Here is an 18,199-nt window from a genome sequence, read left to right on the forward strand (position 1 = left end):
TGCTTTGTTTTGTTTTTGCATATAGTACCTGTCTCATAACCTTGTGAAAGGGTGAGATGAACAGTCCCTAGAACATAGCTATTCTTTACTGAGAAACAACTATATACCAGGCTGTGTTGGGCACAGAAATGATCTGGTTGGTACATTCCTATAGTCTCAGCTACTCCGGAAGCTTGAGGCAAGAAGATCACTTGAACCTGGGAGTTAAAGGCTAGTCTGAATAAGATAGCAAGATCCTGTTGATTGGGGCTGGGGAGATGGCTCAGTAGGATAAGCGCTTGACTGGAAAATGCAGGGATCTGAGTTCAATCCCCGGTTCCACAAAAAAAATAAAATAAAAAAGATCCTGTTGATTGGAAAATAAATAAATAAAAAGCTGGATATTGTAGTACACACCTGAAATCCTAGTTCTTGGGGAGCTGAGGCAGGTAGATTGCTGCAAGTTTAAGACCAATCCGGTCTACACAGTGAATTCAAGATCAGCCTTCTATACAAAGTAAGACCTTATTTCAAAAAAAAAGAAGAAAGAGAAATGATCCATAGAGTCATAACCTGCCCTCTAAGATATTATTGTCTTCTAGCAAAATGTTGTCCAGAAAGCTCCTCCCTGATGGTCACACACTTGCATCCCCAAAGGTGGAATGATCGGAGCACCCCGCCTTCACCATGGAGGAAGTCCTGCTGTGAGACCCAAGAGCACAGGCCATCTGCCTGTACCTGATATTTTTTTCCTCCCTTACTTCTTTCTTGCTTTTCCCCTCCTGATTCTACTTGAAGTCTAACTTCAAAGAGAATAGAAATCAGCAAAATCTCCTGCAAAAGAGGCTTTCCTACTCCTCCCGGGCCTTCTCTCTCTCTCCTCCCCCGTCACCTCCACATTTTCATATTGCATCAGCTGGCTTGCAGCCTCGCTCCATTTGCCCTGTTTGGGGAGGGATTAGGTCCCTCGTGCCTCCCTGCCCTCGTAAGAATACACTCTGCCCTGGCACTTCCTAGAACCCGACCCAGCTGGAATCTCCTTGCACAGGGAGGGCACCGACTGCGGGAACATTCGCATTATTTTCCCAGGGGTAAAATTGGGGCTGGGGAAATCACTCAGTTCCTGTGCAGTCAGCAGGGAAAGTAATTGGGAACTATGTGGGCACTGGCACATGCAGATGTGTCCCCAGCCCAGGAGGGAGGACAAGCAGCTGCCATCTCAGGGGCCAGCTGTGGCTGGCAGGCAGGCTGTAGGGAGAAACGAGGCACTGGCACAGAACACGCAGCCCCGAGGGGCTCTGGCAGCATCCTTAAGGTCTGGTGCCGCCCAGCCCAGGCCCGGTCAGAAGGGCTGCGGAGGGCTGCCTTTAATAGACATGTCAGGGAGCTGGCAGGCCTAGTGTTTTCGCCCAAATGCACACTGGCTGCTTAAGGAATTCCCAAATCCCTTGCTGGAGCTTAGATTATGAAAAACACTTCTAGAGGAATCCGGAGACCTCCCTTGCCACTGTGCTCATCCGTGGGCAGCCAGTGCAGCCAAGTGTGGGGGAGGAGTGCCAGGGGAGCCCTGTGGCCAATCCTGATAAGTCCTGGGTCTGGAAGAGGAGCTGGGGGAAGGATTCTTGTGCAGAGAGATGGGGGAGGAACACTGGGACTGAGCCCAGGGCCTTGGAACTAAGCTACATCCCTAGAGCTTTTTCTTTTCCATTTTAAGACAAGATCTCACTAAGTTGCTAATTTGCCCAGGCCAGGCTTGAATTTTCATTGCTGTCTCAGTCTCCCAGAGGGCTGAGATTGTGGGTGTGTGCCACCACGCCCAGCTGGGGGAAAGATTCCTGATTGGCAAACATTTTGAGTGCCTACTATGTGCCAGGTGCCATGCTCAGCTCTGGGGGAAGAAAACCAGTTTCATGATCTAATAGGGAGACCACAGCACAAGCACAAAGTGGGTGGAAGCTGCCTAAGCTGCAGAAAACATGATCAGGATCTTTAGGGTCATGGTGACCTGCCACATCCTCTGCCACTCCCTCATTCTGCAGGCACTGTAATCCTTTCATCGTATTCTTGGCCAATGGGTTGACTGATTTAGTGAGGAAAGTTTAAAATTCCTTAAACTCTCCAGGGGTAACATTTTAGGCATTCTGACAGACCTCGGAGGAGATAATTGGGAAAGTGGTCCCCAGTGAGCCACCTGCTGTCCTGAGGTCAGGATACCTCTGAGCGGGGACTCATCACTAAGGTCATCAAGCCTCCTTGCTGCCTAGAGGTGGTGACAGGAGCCAGGGGTAGGGGGAAGGGGCCCCATCCCCAGTGAGAGCTCCATCCTCCTCATATTCCTAGGCATGCGTTTGCGGCAGTTCGATATGGATCACTGTTCGCTGTTGTGAGGCTAAACAAAACAAGGAACCTTTTGGCTAGGCAGAGGGACAAGATCTTTGTGGTTTTTTTTTTTTTAATTTTTTAATTTATTTGTGTGTGTGTGTGTGTGTGTGTGTGTGTGGCCAGCTCAGCCTACCAGGGGGCAGGGCTGGCTGGCATGTGGTGCTGGGGGATTGAACCGCGGTCCCTGTGTTTGCTAAGCTTGTTCCAAGTGGGTGCTTTAGACTACTGAGCCATCTCACCAGCCCCCGGGACAAGATCTTTGTGACTTCTTTTTTTTTTTTAACCTTGAGAGTTCGAGGAGCCAAGTGTCTGAAAAAGGCAACTTCAGGGCTATTTGAAATCAGCTAGGGCTAGGAAGATAGCTCAATGGTTTAAGCACCTGCCTGGCAAGCTCAGGGTTGGATCCCTGGTACTGCCGGAAACCAGACATGAGGGTGCACGCCTTTAATCCCAGAACTGGGGAGGCTGAGACCAGGAGGATCACTACAAATTTGAACTGTGTACTGAGACCCTGTATGCAATAAATTTACTTTTTTTACTTTTTAAAATTTATTTATTTATTTATTCAGTATAGGGTCTCACTACAGCAGTTCCAATTCATAGTGATCGGCCTGTTTCAGCCTCCCCAGTCCTGGGATTACAGGCGTGCACTACCACACCCAGTTTGAGAGATCAGCATGTGTACTCGGATCCCAGGCGTGGCACGCAGGACCTGGGATCGTACCAGGGTGCTTGTGCTAGTCGGGCAAGTGCTTGGACTGCTGAGCTATGTCCTCAGCCGTGTGCATGGGCAGGAGAGGCTGTGGGTGCCAGTGCCTGGAGGTGACTCATCCTCCACTTGTGCTCCGCACCTCCTGGCTACCCCATAAATGCAGGCCCACCATCTTCTGCCCAGAGCAACTGGAAGGTACCCAGGCCAAGGAGCCCCAGGGCCCCCACGGGCTTCCTCCGAAAGGTGCTTGGCTCAGAGGACCAGGCTCTTCACATCTGTGAACTCATGCTTCACCACCTTTGTGGACCTGCAGCATAGCCAGAGCCCACTGCAGCTGCAGGGCTGAGCCAGGAAGGTATGTAGCTCTGCCTTTTCACTCCTGGATGGCTAAAGGGACAGACACAAAGAGAAGTCTGGGGCTCAAGCCTGTCCTATCCAGGCTTTCCTCACTGGGTTTCCAGGAAGAGCATGGCAGGCAGTGCAGGAGACGTACATGAGGCCAGACCTCGGGGGGGTGTGATCTGCAAACACAAGCGTGTTCGCCTTTCTGGGCCCCCTTGCTCTCTCTAAAAGTCTGTATCTTGCATTCAATGACTTAGGTCTGTTCTAGATTTACCATGCTACAATTCCATAAGTAGCTGATTCAGGCAGGAGGGCACCTAGTCAAGTCACCAAGCAGCCATCGAGATTTGCCTAAGCCACGCGACAGTGGAACCGGTTTGGAAACCAAGTTTCATCTCCTCCAGCACCTCAGCCCAGCTAGCACCATGTGGATGGAGTGCCCGTGGAGGACGCTGGGACCCCAGCAGAAGAGTGCTTGCCTGGCACACACGTGGGAGTCCGGGGCTGAACCCCGGCACCATAACATCTGAAGCAGTTTCCAGTGGAGATGGGTCCAGCAGGAGATGGGATGGTAAACGACTGAAAACTGGATTCAGGGCAGACTGGACTCCAGCAGCTCAGCTGTTTACCGGCTATGTGACCCCAGGGAAAATTACCCAACCTTTCCCAGCTGGCAGTCTGGGGACTGGAATGGGATGATGCCTACAAAATCCTCCCTCCAGTGGGGCCTGTCCCAGGGGCAGCTCCTGGGGATAAGTGGTGGGTGTCCAGGACTTGATGGGTGGGCAGGAGGAGAAATGCCCGCTGCCAAGGTCTACGTTATCTTCGTCCTCTCTGCTGCCCTCCCAGCTTCTCCCAGAGAAGAGGAGAGGGAATCTCACTCGGGAGGACAGGTTCTGGTCAGAGAGAAAATCCCATTCTGAACCATCATGAAGCCGCTGGGCTATTCCTGGACCCTTGCGACCCCCCCACCCCACCCCCACCCCCCCGCCGCCTGTGTCGCCCTCTCCAGGAGCCCAGATGGGGCTGACGACCGGGTTCTGCGTCGCAGCGCAGCCGCTCTGTGCATCCCCGCTGGCGCTGAGCCACGCGCTACCAAGCTGGGGCTGGGAGGAAATTCAACCCACTCAGCAGTCCCTTTATTGGTGTTGACTTTATCTTTGGCTCCTCACCCCCTAACCCCCGCCTTTCTTTCTCCCTTCTTGCCCTGAATCAGCGATTCGAGCCCAGAGAAGCAGATCGGGCGCCCCCCGGGTCCCGTTGCCTCGGTGGCGCCCCCAAGCGGTCGGATCAGCCTCGCGCAGCGGGGACTCGCGCGCCAGGGCCTCTTTCTGGCCGAAGCACAGCGGGAAGGTCCATGGCGGCAGCACAGAGGTCACCTGCGGGCCTGTCTCCCTCAGCGGCGCATCCCCACGGCTAGAGTCGCAGCTCGCCGTCCCTGGATTAATGGCGCCTGCTTCACAAGTGCTTTCCACTTAACTCGTTTCATTCCCTCTGCCGTTCTGCGAGGAAGTCCTATTATTATCCCACATTGTTATTATCGGCAGCTAAACCAAGCAATGCTAATAAAATAACAGTAAAAGTATAGCAAACCAGTAATTTTTCAAGTGAGTATTAAGACTTGAAGGGAATATTTGAAAGGTTCCAGCCCACAAAAATACACACTTGGTTCTAAAAATCGAGGGGTCATGACTCCTTCATTTGAATTAATTGCTGTCCTCTCTGAGACTTGAGGCGACATTATACATGGGTATAAGTATGTACCACGTAGTGTTAGCGACATCGCTATATTAAACTTTTATCTATCGTTTTTCTGGGACACATTTATAATTTTTTTAAAAAGCTGTTGTTTATCTTGAAATTGCAGTTTAACTGGGTGCCTTGCTCAATCAGACAGTTGTTGTCCTGAGGGGTTTACGCCGAGACTCATCCTCTGAACTTGGATCCCAAGTTGGATCGCAGACGTGATGCACAAGGGTCAACTCCCCTAGAAATGACCTCTCTCCCCAGAACCTCCACAGAGCTGCAGCTGTCAGAAGCCCCAGGGAGCACCAACTCTGCATTCTTCCAGGGGCACCCAGGCTCTCACCTCTCCTCTCCTCCTCCAGTGCTGCAGGGAGTCCCCAGTTTCTAAGGCCCCCACACCTCGGGCCCACAGTGCTGCCCAATGCAGTGCTGGGGTTCCTGGTACAGGGCAGGGTAGGGCAGGCTTTCCAGCAGAGCCTTAGGCAAGACTTGCACAGCACGACCCTTACCGAGGCCCCTCTCCTCCCACCAAGGAGACAGAAGCATCCTCCCCTTCTCAGAGCCCACATGGTGGGGGATGGGAGAGGCTGGAATGCAGAGAAAGGACTTGCATCTAGAAACTTGATTCCACTCACAGCTGAATACTGCCCCAAGGGGTTCTCAGGCCCTTCCAGACCTAAGAAGCCTCCCTTTCATCATCTGTAAAATAGGTTCAACCTCCAGCTCAGGTCCTTACAGAGAGTCAGATGAGAGGATGGGAACACCTAAGGAATGAACTACAGACAAAACATGCAGACTCCAACATTCTCACTCCTTCACGCTGCCGTCCAACTCAGGGAACCACATGGGCAGTTTTTCCAACTGGTTAGGAACATCCATAGAGCCTTGGGTGACAATGGTCAAGGTGCACTTGGGCCACACACTGAACTTTCTGGAAACAAAGCCCTGGCTGTGTTTTCTGATCTGTTGCTGACTGAGAGGGCAGATACCTCAGGCTGTAGGAGTCTAGCTGATTATAGCTGTCAAATGTCCCCAAGGTGGCAGGTACCTTTTGGGCACAGGATTTAGGGAGACCTCATCCCTGTCTCTAGGACTCTACACTCTGTTCACTGGATCCCAGCTCTCTCAGCAACACAACTGTGAGTCCCTAGAGGTGCCATTGTGAACAGGAAGACACAAACTTCACCATGCCAAGCCCAGCATAGAACCTTGTCCTGGCCCTGCAGAAGTGTAGCAGGGGAATCAAGGTGCTGTTAGCTGAAAATCCCACAGGCAAGGCCTGCCTCCAGAAATCCCTTCACTGGGTCCATGTCAGTTGCATTTCAGCACTGGGAACAGGGAGAAAAGGACAGACACAGTCTCCCTGGCCTTCAGGAGCTCAGAGCCAGGTCCTTCAACGTCTGCCTGTCCTCATCCCCCTCCACAAACTTCCTGCCCAACTTTGGACAAGTAGCTTCCTCCCCGCAATCCACTGTTCAGATTCTCTGAGACACAGGATCTTCTTTCTTGCCCAAAGCCCCTCGCTACACAATCATATTCCATTCTCGTGCCATTGGGGGGGGGGTGAATAAGAGGCCAGATGGAAAGGTCATGAGGCCCTGTCCTGAATGACCATGATCTCATAGACCTGATTCTTTTTCCCCCCACATAGCACATGTTCCTGAAGGCCTGTGGGCCAGGCCTGGGCCAGGTGCTAGAATTCAGGAGTGAACAGAGTGACAAACCCTTGCCCCAGTGGGGTTTATAGTCTAGCAGAGAAGCAAAATGGGTAACAAGATATGGGATTGGGCTTTGCTGGGAGAAGTGAGGCTACTGTGGCATAAACCAAAGGTCCCAGCCCAGCCCAAAGGTAAGGGATCGGGATCAGAAAAGGGACCCAGAGAAGGGGCTAGATCTGAGGGCTGAAATAGTTCTGAGCAGGTAGAGGATTGTGAGGAATGCTGTGAGGTAGAGTAACAATGTTTTTGAAGGTCTCAGATTAAGGGTGAGACTCAGGAAGCTTGGAGACATGCTACATGAAAAGAAATCAGACATAAACAGCCACCTGTTGCATGGTTTCATTTATGAAAAATGTTCAGGATCTATAAAGTAGATCAGCGGTTGGCAGGATTAGGTGGGAGAATGACAGCGACTAATACCACAGGTACAGGTTTCTTTGGGCTACTAACAATAGTGTAGAATTAGATGGTGTTTGCACAATCTGTGACTTCTAAAAATCACTGAACTTAGGGCCAGCCATATAGCTCAGTGGACTAAGCGCTTGATTGGGTAAGAACACGGGCCAGAGTTCGATCCCTGGCTCCGCATGCCACGCTGGCCCTGCCCCCTAGGTGCACTGAGCCAGTGATGGAGTCCGGGCGTGGTGGCACGTGCCTATAATCCCAGCACTTGGGAGGCAGAAATTAGGAGGATCACTATGAGTCTGGACTGTGTAGTGAGACCTTGCCTCCCCCCAAAAAAAAGAAAAAAAGAAAGAAAACCTAAAAAAAAAAATAAATAAACAAATAAAAATCTAAATCAGGGGCCTGCCCATTAGCTCAGGTGTTTAAGTGCCAGTTGAAACAAAAATAAAAATCACTGAAGTTGACACTCAAGAAATAGTGAATTGTATATAAATTATATCTTGATTTGTTAACAGAGAGAGGTTCCAAGGCCCACTGAACAGCTGAACCATGCCCACTTGGGTTGAAGAGGAGAGCTGGGCCAGATGGGACCCCACAGGGCCACCTTAGGATTGGCTGGCCCTGAGGGTCCTGAAGACCAGTGCAAGGTTTTCAGCCGGCTAGTGACATGGTCAGATTTGCACTTGAGGAAGATCATTGTGGCTGCAATGCAGAGGTTACAGAGCAGAGGATCAGGGAAGAGTGGCCTCCACTGTCCAGACAAAGAATCATGCTGATTGGAACCAGTGGCAGTGAATGAGAAGAGCAGTAACTACAGGAGAGATGGGAGAAAGGACAGCACACAGTGACTCTGGCTACGGAAGGAAGGTGGGAGGAAGGAAGAGCTTAGGAGGACTGGGGCAGATGAGACTGGGGTGAGGGAGCTGGTGCAAATGGGCTTGGTGGCCACTTTTAGGGTGGGGATCCTGGAGCAGCGAAGAGCTTCTAAGTTCCATCATCTGGACTGGTTGAGTTTGAGGCAACCGCAAGTGACCTGGGGAGGCAGTGGGGGCCGAGAAATGGTGCTCAAACACAGGAGGAACCAGTGGGCCTTGGTCACTGAGGTCTTGAGAGTGAACAAGCTGCTCTGAAAGAGGGTGGAAGAGAGGGGAGAGGACTAGGCATAGCCCTGGGAATCCCCATCAATGAGAGACCCCAAGGTACAAAGCAGAAACCAGGAACAAATCAAGAGAGGGGGATCCATGGGGGCCATGGGAAGGAACTCTGGAGAAAACACCACTGGGTCAGGGAGATGGGGTTCAGGGAGAGGTGGGCTGCAGAGGCCCTGGGTAGGGTCCCATGCTGCAGCTGGACCAAAGGGGTGGAGTATATTGAGCAGGAAGAAGCAGAAACTAAATACTTAAAACAAGTTTGGGAAGGGGTAAGTGATCCAGGGGGGCTTGAAGAGAGACTGAACTGAGGCTGCTAAGGAAGTGAGTGGAGCCAAACTTTAGAGCCTGAAGTGCCTGAGCCTCAGGTGGGAGGAGGGGTGGGGATCTCTCATTCTAGCTAGAGGGCAGGGAAGATGTAAGGGAGCCATGAGTATGGGGGCTGTGGACCCAGAGATGAAGGAATTCTCACTTTGTATCTATTTTGTCACAGAAACAGGGGAAGAGGTCAAAACCTGAGGCATAGGGGGCCAGCAAGATAGTTCAGCAGACTAAAGCACTTGCTTAGGCAAGTTCAGGGACCGCAGTTCAATGCAGTTCAATCTCCAGGGCGGGCTGAGCAGGACATAGAGTCTGGCCAAAGTGGAATATGCCTGTAATCCCAGCACTAGCGAGGCTGAAAATAAGGGGGATCATTATGAGTCTGAGCTGTGTAGTGAGACCCTGAACAACCAAATACATTTAAAACAAAACAAAACAAAACTGAGGCACAGCACACAATTGGAGGGGCTAACCAAGAACATGACAAAACCTGCCCAGACAGCAGGTTTTGTAAATCTGCTGTTAAACATAATTATTAAAAATTAAACCACACTAAATCCACATACATATGCCCAACTGATTTGCTATGGTGGCATAAAAATAATTCAATAAAAGAATAGCCTTTTGGGGCTGGTGAGATGGCTCAGAGGTCTACAGCATCTACTTAGAACAAGTTTAGCAAAGCACAGGGACCGAGGTTCAATCCCCCAGCACCACATGCCAGCCAGCCCCGCCCCCTGGTGGGCTGAGCTGGCCACACACACACACACACACACACACACACACACAAATAAATAAATAAATAAAATTAAAAAAAAAAAAGAATAGCCTTTTGGGCCAGGGAGATGGCTCAGTAGAATAAGTGCTTCCCTGGCAAGCACAAGGGCCTGAGTTCAATCCCTGGATCTGAAAATAAATAAATAAATAGCCTTTTAACAAACACTAGGGTGATCAGACCTCATCAAAATCAGAACCTTTGGCTCTATGACCTTATTGAAAGAATAAGTTACAGACTGGGAGAAAGTACACAGGAACTGCATACCTGACAAGGATGAGTAGGTAGAATATATAAAGAACTCTAAAAATCCAGCATTGAGAAAACAAGCCATCCTATCAGAAATTGAACAAAAGACAGATCTTTCACTGCAAAGGTTATGTGGATGGCATGTAACACGTGAAAAGACATTCAGTACCTCGGTCGTTAAGGAACTGCACCATCAGGTACCATCCCACACTTACCAGAATGGCAAGAATAAGAAGTAATGGTAACACCAAATGCTGATGACGACATGGAAAAACTGGATTACTCACCCGTCTTTACTAGAAATGCAGAATGGGTAGTTACTGTGAAGAAGAGTCTAGAAGTTTCTTACAAAATTAAGCATGTGCTTACCACATCACCCAGCAACTGCATACTTTGACATTCTGACATTTAAAAGAATTGAAACCTATATTCACATGTAAAGACCTGTACATGAACATTCATAGGAAGTGCATGCTGCAGTGTACCTATACCATGGACTAACATTCAACAAGAAATAATGATGTCACTTATACAACATTCTTGAAATGGCACAATTATAGAAATGAAGAATAGATTTGTAAGGATGGAAAGAGGAAACAGGTAGGTGTTTGAGAGGCCACTGGCGGGATCCCTGAAATGCTCTGTACCTTGACCTTAGCAATGTCAATGTCTTAACTGCAATACTCTGTTACTGCTATCTGAGTGGTACCACTAGAAGAAACTGGCCAGAGGTACAGGTATCTCTTTGTATTATTATTTACAACTCTCTGTGAGGTACAATGATCTCAAAACTAAGAGTTTAATTAAAATACATTCAAAAGAGATTTAATACTGTATGATTCCATTTATTACACATAGTAGAAGTGACAGAATTATAGATGTGAACAGATTACTGGTTGGCACAGGGTGCTGGGTAGGTGGAAGGAAGTGGCTGTAGTTACAAACCTGCAGCAGGAGGGAGGCTGTGAGAGAATTCTGCTGCATCTTCACTGTGGTGCCTGCATGAATCTGCACATGAGATAAGAAGGCAGAGCAAGGTGAATGGATGGATGGATGATATTATTGTCAATTTCCTGATTGTGATATAAGATATAATCATTCGATGAAGGGTAATAGGGACATTTCTATCATTTCTTACAGCTGCATGTGGAAATAAAATTAAAACAAAATTGAATCATATAAAAATGTAAATAGCTGGGTGTTGTAGTGCACACCTGTAACCCCAGCACTTTAGGAAGCTGAGGCCACCAGTTCAAGGTCAACCTGTGCTACAAAGTGAGTTCAAGGCCAGCCTGAACTGCATAGTGAGAACCTGTTTCAAAAAAACTAAGTGAATATTATCATAAAATTAACCCTAAAAAGTTATCATTTCTAATTGGTTCACTACTACCCTGCTGAAACCTCTGAAATGGCTAATTGATGTCTGTTGGTATCTGAAGCAGACCACAGTGGAAGCAGTTATGCTACTAGAATGGGCAAACAGTACAAATCAAGACTTTCCCTGCCTCGGAGTGGAGACCATGACTTTATGGTGATCTGGCCTGCCTACCATCATGGAAAGCTACTTGCTGCACTTGTTGAGAGTTGGAATTTTTCCAGTCCACTGTGTGGGACAGCTAAGAGGGAGGAGGAATTTAGGATATGATGGTTAATGCTTGAAACAGGAATGTGGCATCTGAACTGGAAGAGATGTGGGGCCGGGGACTCAGAGATGGCAACAGTGTTCACTGACAGGAGGCCCCAAGGGGTCCTAGGACCATGTGTCATGGGTACTGAGTGGCAAGGTAGCGGGGGAGGGCTGCACTCAGGAGACTGATGACTAACAGAGTTATTTGGGCAGGGGGTGCCTGCTCCTGAGGATCATCCAGCACAGCCACAGGAGTGGGCTCAAGAGGAAGTAAGGCAAGGGCCCTAAGGATGAAAATTCAGGAATGGGAGTCAGGATCCAGCTGCCATATGGATCATCTCCAGGAAGGCTGGGTTAATGGGAGGACTTGTTTCTAGAAGAGGCACTAGAAAAGGGGGAGGGGGAATGGAGGAGGAGAGCGGGAAAGAGAGAAAGACCCAGAAAAAAGAAAATCATTCATTTTTAGCAGAGGCAAGAAAAGGAAGACTAATGTGTAAAGCTGGAGGGAGTTTGGGGGCATCACTTGATGATATTAACTGTCTCTATTTTAATCAAAAAGGCTAGAGGACTTAATTGAAAAATCTAAACCACCCCAGGGGTAAGGCTAAATTCCTGCCTTTGTAATTCTTGAAGTGTCAAAACAGTTTGAATTTATCACACTTTTCAGAATGTGCCCTAAATCAGAGGACAAAGGTTACCAGAGAAAATGAAGAGTGGCCAGGATGGAGTTCTCCATTCAAGAGGGCCAGTCCAGAGGACAACCTTTCATAGAGCACAGGTCTGACTGGCTGCTCCTTGGATTAGCTAGATGGAGGAGGCTTCCTAGGCAAAGAGGGTGTCAAGTAGAATGAGGAAGCAGAACCAGGTCTCAACTAAAACAGTCTGATTCCTCTGAGGACCCAAGTGAGTGCTGGGGAAATGTCCTCATCACAGGCACAGAGTGAGAGGGTAGTGGAAGTCATTTATTTTGAAGTGCTGGGGATTGAATTTAGGCAATCACTTCATCACTGAGTTACACCCCCAGCCCAGGGTTTTTCTAAGCTGTCTTACTCAAATAGGGATTTGCACAGAGTCTCCTGCACCATAGGTGCTCAGTAAATGTTTATGGAATGAAGTGAAAGAGAGAGAGGACAGATAGGTGGGAGAGGGAGGGAAAGACAGAGGCAGAGATCTAGAGACGGGAGAGAGAAAGACACTGACTCAACAAATGGGTTGGGAACTGAATGTTATAGTTTGTGTCTAGTTGTCCTCCCAAAGCCTCATCCAGTCATGGGGCAGCTTCTGCAGTTGGTGATTGATTATTGTGGGTGTGGATGCTGTGCCTGTCCTGGGGCAGGTAATTTGCATTACAGTGTAAGGAGAAGAGAGAGCTTACTTAGCTAGCTGCCTGAGCCACTGCGCCTCCCTTTGTACTCGGCTCTTTGCCACCACCACGAATGGATATTCTCTGCATGTGCCACCTGCCTTGGAGCCAACCGAATATGGATTGAAACCTTCAGTAACTGTGAGCTAAATAAACCTTTCCTTCCTTCATTTTGAGTGTTGGGTATTTGTCCCAGCAATGAGAGGAGAGTCACTTGGACACCTGGTGTTTCTCTTGCCACCAGCCTCTAATTTAAGGAGGAGGCATTAGCACAAAACAACTCCGTCACCATGGACTTCTGGGACTCAGTGGACAGTTTTCTAATTGCGTGGTAAAAGAAGGAAGAACTTCGCTTGGCTTCTTAAATAACCCCAACACCCCCGCACCCCGTAGGTCAGTGCAACAGCCGTGTATGGAGCCAGTGCTCCCAGTGACCTCGGGAGCCCAGCACACCAGGCCTTGAGCCGCGCCCCTTCCCACAGGATGGCTGTTTTGCCTCACACAGCCCACGGGGGGAGGGGTCCTCACTCTGTCTAAGGTGAAACTCTGCACCTTTGAGCTCAGACAGGCCTATCACCCTACTGTTGCCCACCACAAAGTTTCAACTGAAGCCACAGCGAGTCACCCTCTGCCTCTCGGCCACAGATCCCTTTGGACGAACACCTGCTCATCTGGTCCCAGAGCTTGTGCCAATTCACTTTGTCATTCTGTAGGCAGAGGTGGGGCACAGAAAAACCCAGATTCCACTTTGAAAAGGTCTGCAATTTGGGGGTGAAGGAGCGATGGAAGCAGGTGAGAAATGTAGGAAATGATTCAGAAACAGCTGAATTTGAAAAATGGAAGAAAATCTCTCAAGCACTGCAGAAAAGTGCTTTTTTTAAGTGTAGCTCTGCCAAGGGACTGAAAAATTGCTTATGTGCAGAGGACTTTGGCTGAGGGAACAGTGAACTGACAGGGCAGACAGAAGAACTGTGGAGAGGACAGTTTGTCCAGAGGCAGCAGAGGAACCCAGAACATGAGCTTAGATGCTGCATTGCAGGCGGTCACTAAATTCTACAGCCACCAAAGATGACAATGAAATATGATAGATTCTAGATACGACAGCCCCTAAGTACTATGGACACCAAATGCCCTGGAATCTAAATACTATGGCTATTAGGTACTATAAATGCTGAATATTACATACACCAAATACCACTGAAATTAAATGGTCTAGATATTAAATATTATAGACACTAAATACCACTGAAACTAAACAGAGGAAATACTACAAGCTCTGATGAAATACTATAGTCACTGAATTTTACAGCCCCTAATACTGTAGCAACTGGACCCTGCACCAAGGCATGAAACACTATTATTATTCCAATAGATGAAGCCTAAGAAAAATCAGTCATACTTGTTAATAGAATAATGGTGTGGACCTACTGAATTCACTTTTTAAGCCCATTGTCTGGGTTGCTAAACTAGAAAACCAGGAGCCTGGTGGGCAGTGGGTGGTCAATATTGGGGTAGAAAAAAGAAAATGTTTCAGAAAGAGATTTCTGAGCTGAGAACCAGTTGGGAAGAGGAGGAAGAAATTGGACATTTTAAAGAATAAGCAAGGAAATGATTAATGGCGTATAAGTGGCAAAAATTACATGACTCCTGTGTTGGTGGGGTCTGAAGTTCTGAAGTAGAACAGCAGGCAAAGCTGGGTCAAGTAATCGTAAACTCAGTTAGGAAGAGCACTCAGTATGTCGGGGGAAAGCTGAGCCCTTATCCCACAGTAGATGGGGAGCTAGCACAACGATGTGCACCCAGGAGGGTGTGACAAGCCCCTTGGGGAGATGACCCTGATCATGAGTGGAGTGCGAGATGGCCAGTATGGACACCAGGGCACCTTCCCAAGGAAAGGAGATCAAAGGTCTGTGTAGATGGGTGGTGTATTGAAGAGGAGCAAGCCCAGATACTATTCAAAGTAGAATTGGCAGGACTTTGTGAGTGTCATGGTATTGAGCAGAGGTCCCCAATCTACAGTACTATAGACTAGTACTGTATTTACAGAGGCTCCCCATCAGTCACATTAACTCATGTACTCTGCCTCTCATAGGTCAGTATTAGATTCTCATAGGAGTAGGGTTCATAGGAGCATGAACCCTACTGTGAACTGTGCATGCAAGGGCTCTAGGTTGTATGCTCCTTTGAATCACTGCATCTGGAAACCTATTGAAAGCCCTTCTAGAACCTCATCACAGTTCAGGAAGTTTATATTTGTAATCCCAAAGGAAACTTATCGGAATTCTAGTGAGTTAATTCCAATCTACCACCTCCAGCGCAACCCATGGTGAGAATAGATACTAAGGCATAGTTGCAGCTATAGGGAACCAAGAGAGTCCTAAGTCCAGCTAGGATGATGGTTAACTGGAACAAAGGTTTCAATCCAGGGCCAAACCCAGGTTTTATTAATATGGGAAGAGGGGAGCAGCTCAGAGATGAGGGATTGTGAAAATGAGGGGAAGTATGCAAGGCCCATGAGCTGGGCTAGGCAGAAGGCCCAAATCACCCCTCTATTATGTAGAGAAATTGTATGTTAAAGGAGTAGTCTGCATAACACAATGCAAGGTAGGACCTAATGTTTTGGGGTTGGTGCTTCAGCTCTGATACATAATATTTTATGCCCTGGGAAGTCACAGCCTCTTATCTTGAGGTTTCAGCCCAGCCCAATGCATGGAGCATGGCTCTCCCTCCTGCCAAGCATACATATGCTTCTTGGGAGCTACAGGATGGGGCAACACTGACCTGCCCATCACTTTGCTTGACGACTGCATGCTAGTACCTGGACTAGACTGATTTGCATTGTTTAAAGCTGATTGATGGGATAAGGAAAAAACATAGCCAGCTCTGTACATAACAATACATGGAGATAGGGCCAGATTTAGTAACAATGGAGATGGCTTCTCTTTTTTCCAGGTGAGTCATCCAGGTAGTCCTCCACAGAAAACTGGCATTTACCTCTACCCACTCCATAAATTGTCTTCCATAAAAACTGATCTCTGGTGCCAGACAGGTTGGGGACTGCTGGAACAGAGGTGAGAGTAAAGGAGAACTACATGACAAATGTAGTATTTGGGGTTGGATGACCAGGCAGATTGTGGTGCCACAAACTGGGACAAATAATATAGGGAAAGGAATGAACTGGAAAGTGTTTTACTATTTCTGCATTTAAATTATTTTCTAAAATGTGGGCTTAAATAACAATTTATTATTTTTCTTGATTCTGTGGGTCAAGAAATGGACAGGGCTCAGCTAGGAGGTTCTTCTCCACACGGCTTTGCCTATGGTCATTTGCTCTGCTGAGCCAAGGTATTGGTTGGGCTGGAAGGCCCACGTTTCATGTGCCTAACTCCTTGTGCTGCTCCTCGTGGCCCCTCTCTCATAGGGCTAGCCAAGCCTCCCCTACATCACGGTGGTCTTAAGGTTGCTGAACTTCTTCATTGTGATGGCCTCTGAGAATATGTACTCTCAGAGTGAAAAGCAGATTCTGTACATCTTCCAAGTCCCAGTCTCATAGATTACATCATCACTTCTGCTACATTCTTTAAACTAAAAATCATGGAACCAGCTCATATTTAAGAAAAAGTGAAACTATTCCTCTCTGAGTGGAAAGAATAGCAAAGAATTTGTGGTCATCCCTATTCGGAGAGTCCAGGTACAGTAAATGCTGTGATATGCTACCCAGTATCTGCCTTGGGCAAAAGCATTTGTTTCTCTGAGCACATGCTGGCTGCTCACGCCTGCTTTCCTTTCTGGGAACTATCTTCCCCTAAGGTTAAACCCCTGTCCAAGGCAGCCCCTTTTGTAGGGCCATCGAGTCTCTGGAGTTCCCTGGGTTGTGCTGAACTATAGCAGTGCCACAGTGTCTCTTCTGTCACTTTAGCTCCTCCTGCTGTTCTGCAGACTGCTCCTCCGAGTCCTCCCCAGTCACCACCTGCACTCAGACCTCTGCCTCAGAGTGTTGCCCAGCAACCTGACCTCTGCCAAGGGACTGAGGTAGCAGCAAAAAAGTAATCAGCTATGGGGATGCAAATATTTAATTCTAGGATTCTGGAAGGCAGGAGGATTACAAGTTCCAGCCCAAGTGGGAAATTTAGCACCTGAGCCTCAAAATAAGAAATAAAAGCTCAGTACAAAAGCCCTGGATTCAATACCCAAAACCAAAAAGGAAAAGGAATCAATCCTGCAGGCAGTAGAGTTTATTTTTATTTTTATTTATTTTTTTTTTTAGGCAGTAGAGTTTCTAAGACTGAAGTTCAAGGGAAGGGTCAGGAAGTTGAGGTAAAATCCAAGTGAACATTTATTTAACCAATCTGCCAATGTTAATTGTGTGATTGTCTCCAATTTTCATCATAAACACAAAACATTGCAATGCACACCTTGATACCTAAATTCTTTTATCTAAAATTCTATCACCTATTTTAGTGCAGAGTCTGAGTAGCAAAATTATGAATTAAAGAATATGACTGCTCTTGAAGCTATCCAAAAGTTCCAAGGCCCTGTTTTACACCACATTTACACAGGCTTCTCCATCGGCCAAATTCTCTCAATTTACAAGAGGCCTGATTTAGGTAAGGTCATTGATTCAGCAGGAGAGTTAATCATTCATTTGAATTGGTTTGTGCAAAAGGCTCCAGAGAGCCCACAAGAATAAATTGAAAAGCTATTAGAACTAACAGGCAAATTTAATAAAGTGGCTGGATGCAAAATTCAATAGCTTCCTCATCAACTAGCAATAACCAATTAGAAAATGCACTGGGGCCAAGGGGATGGAGGGGGAGACATAGCAACAACAATACCAGAAATACCCAGGCTTCACTGTACTGACAAGAGAGGGACAGAAAACCTATAATTTAAAACTTTTTAAATTTTGAAAACCCATGAAATAATGATAGGAAAAAATGAAGATGGAATGTGCTAGAGTTAACTTATAGATTTAACACAGTCCAATTGTAAGAACAAAGTTTGTGTTGTTGATATTAAGCATGTCAGAGTTATCTAAAGTTCACTCAGAAAAAAATATATACATTAGGTCAAAGTAGCTAAGAAAACAAATGGAAAGGGATAGAGTTATAACTTAGTGACAGAGTACTTGCATAGGGGCTAGGGATTTGGCTCAGTGGTAGAATGCTTGCCTAGCAAGCTGGAAGCCCTGGGTTTGGTCCTCGGCATCAAAAACAAAAAATAAACCTCCCCTAAAAAACAGTTCAACCAAAAAAAATACAGTAAAATAAAAAAAGACCCAAAACAAACAAGGCAACATAGTACTTGCCTAGAATGAATAGGGCTCAGGGTTCAATCCCCAGAAGCACAAAAAAGAGAAAGAAGGGGGCTGCTGAGATGGCTCAGTGGCCTAAAGCACCTACTTGGAACAAGTTTAGCAAAGCACAGGGACC

At 47.5% G+C, this 18,199-nt stretch overlaps 1 protein-coding gene across 1 annotated transcript in view; it reads right to left on the reverse strand.

Moving 5' to 3' along the window:
• Positions 1 to 5,968: 5,968 nt before the first annotated feature.
• Positions 5,969 to 18,199, reverse strand: part of Rbm28 (RNA binding motif protein 28) — a 67,097-nt gene continuing 54,866 nt past the window's right edge. Inside the window, exon 18 of the mRNA XM_023702870.1 lies at positions 5,969 to 6,134. Coding sequence (XP_023558638.1) covers positions 5,969 to 6,134 — 166 coding nt within the window. The remainder of the gene's footprint in view (positions 6,135 to 18,199) is intronic.

This window comes from Octodon degus, unplaced genomic scaffold, assembly GCF_000260255.1.
Source record: "Octodon degus isolate 3935 unplaced genomic scaffold, OctDeg1.0 scaffold00160, whole genome shotgun sequence".
Taxonomy (NCBI): Eukaryota; Metazoa; Chordata; class Mammalia; order Rodentia; family Octodontidae; genus Octodon; species Octodon degus.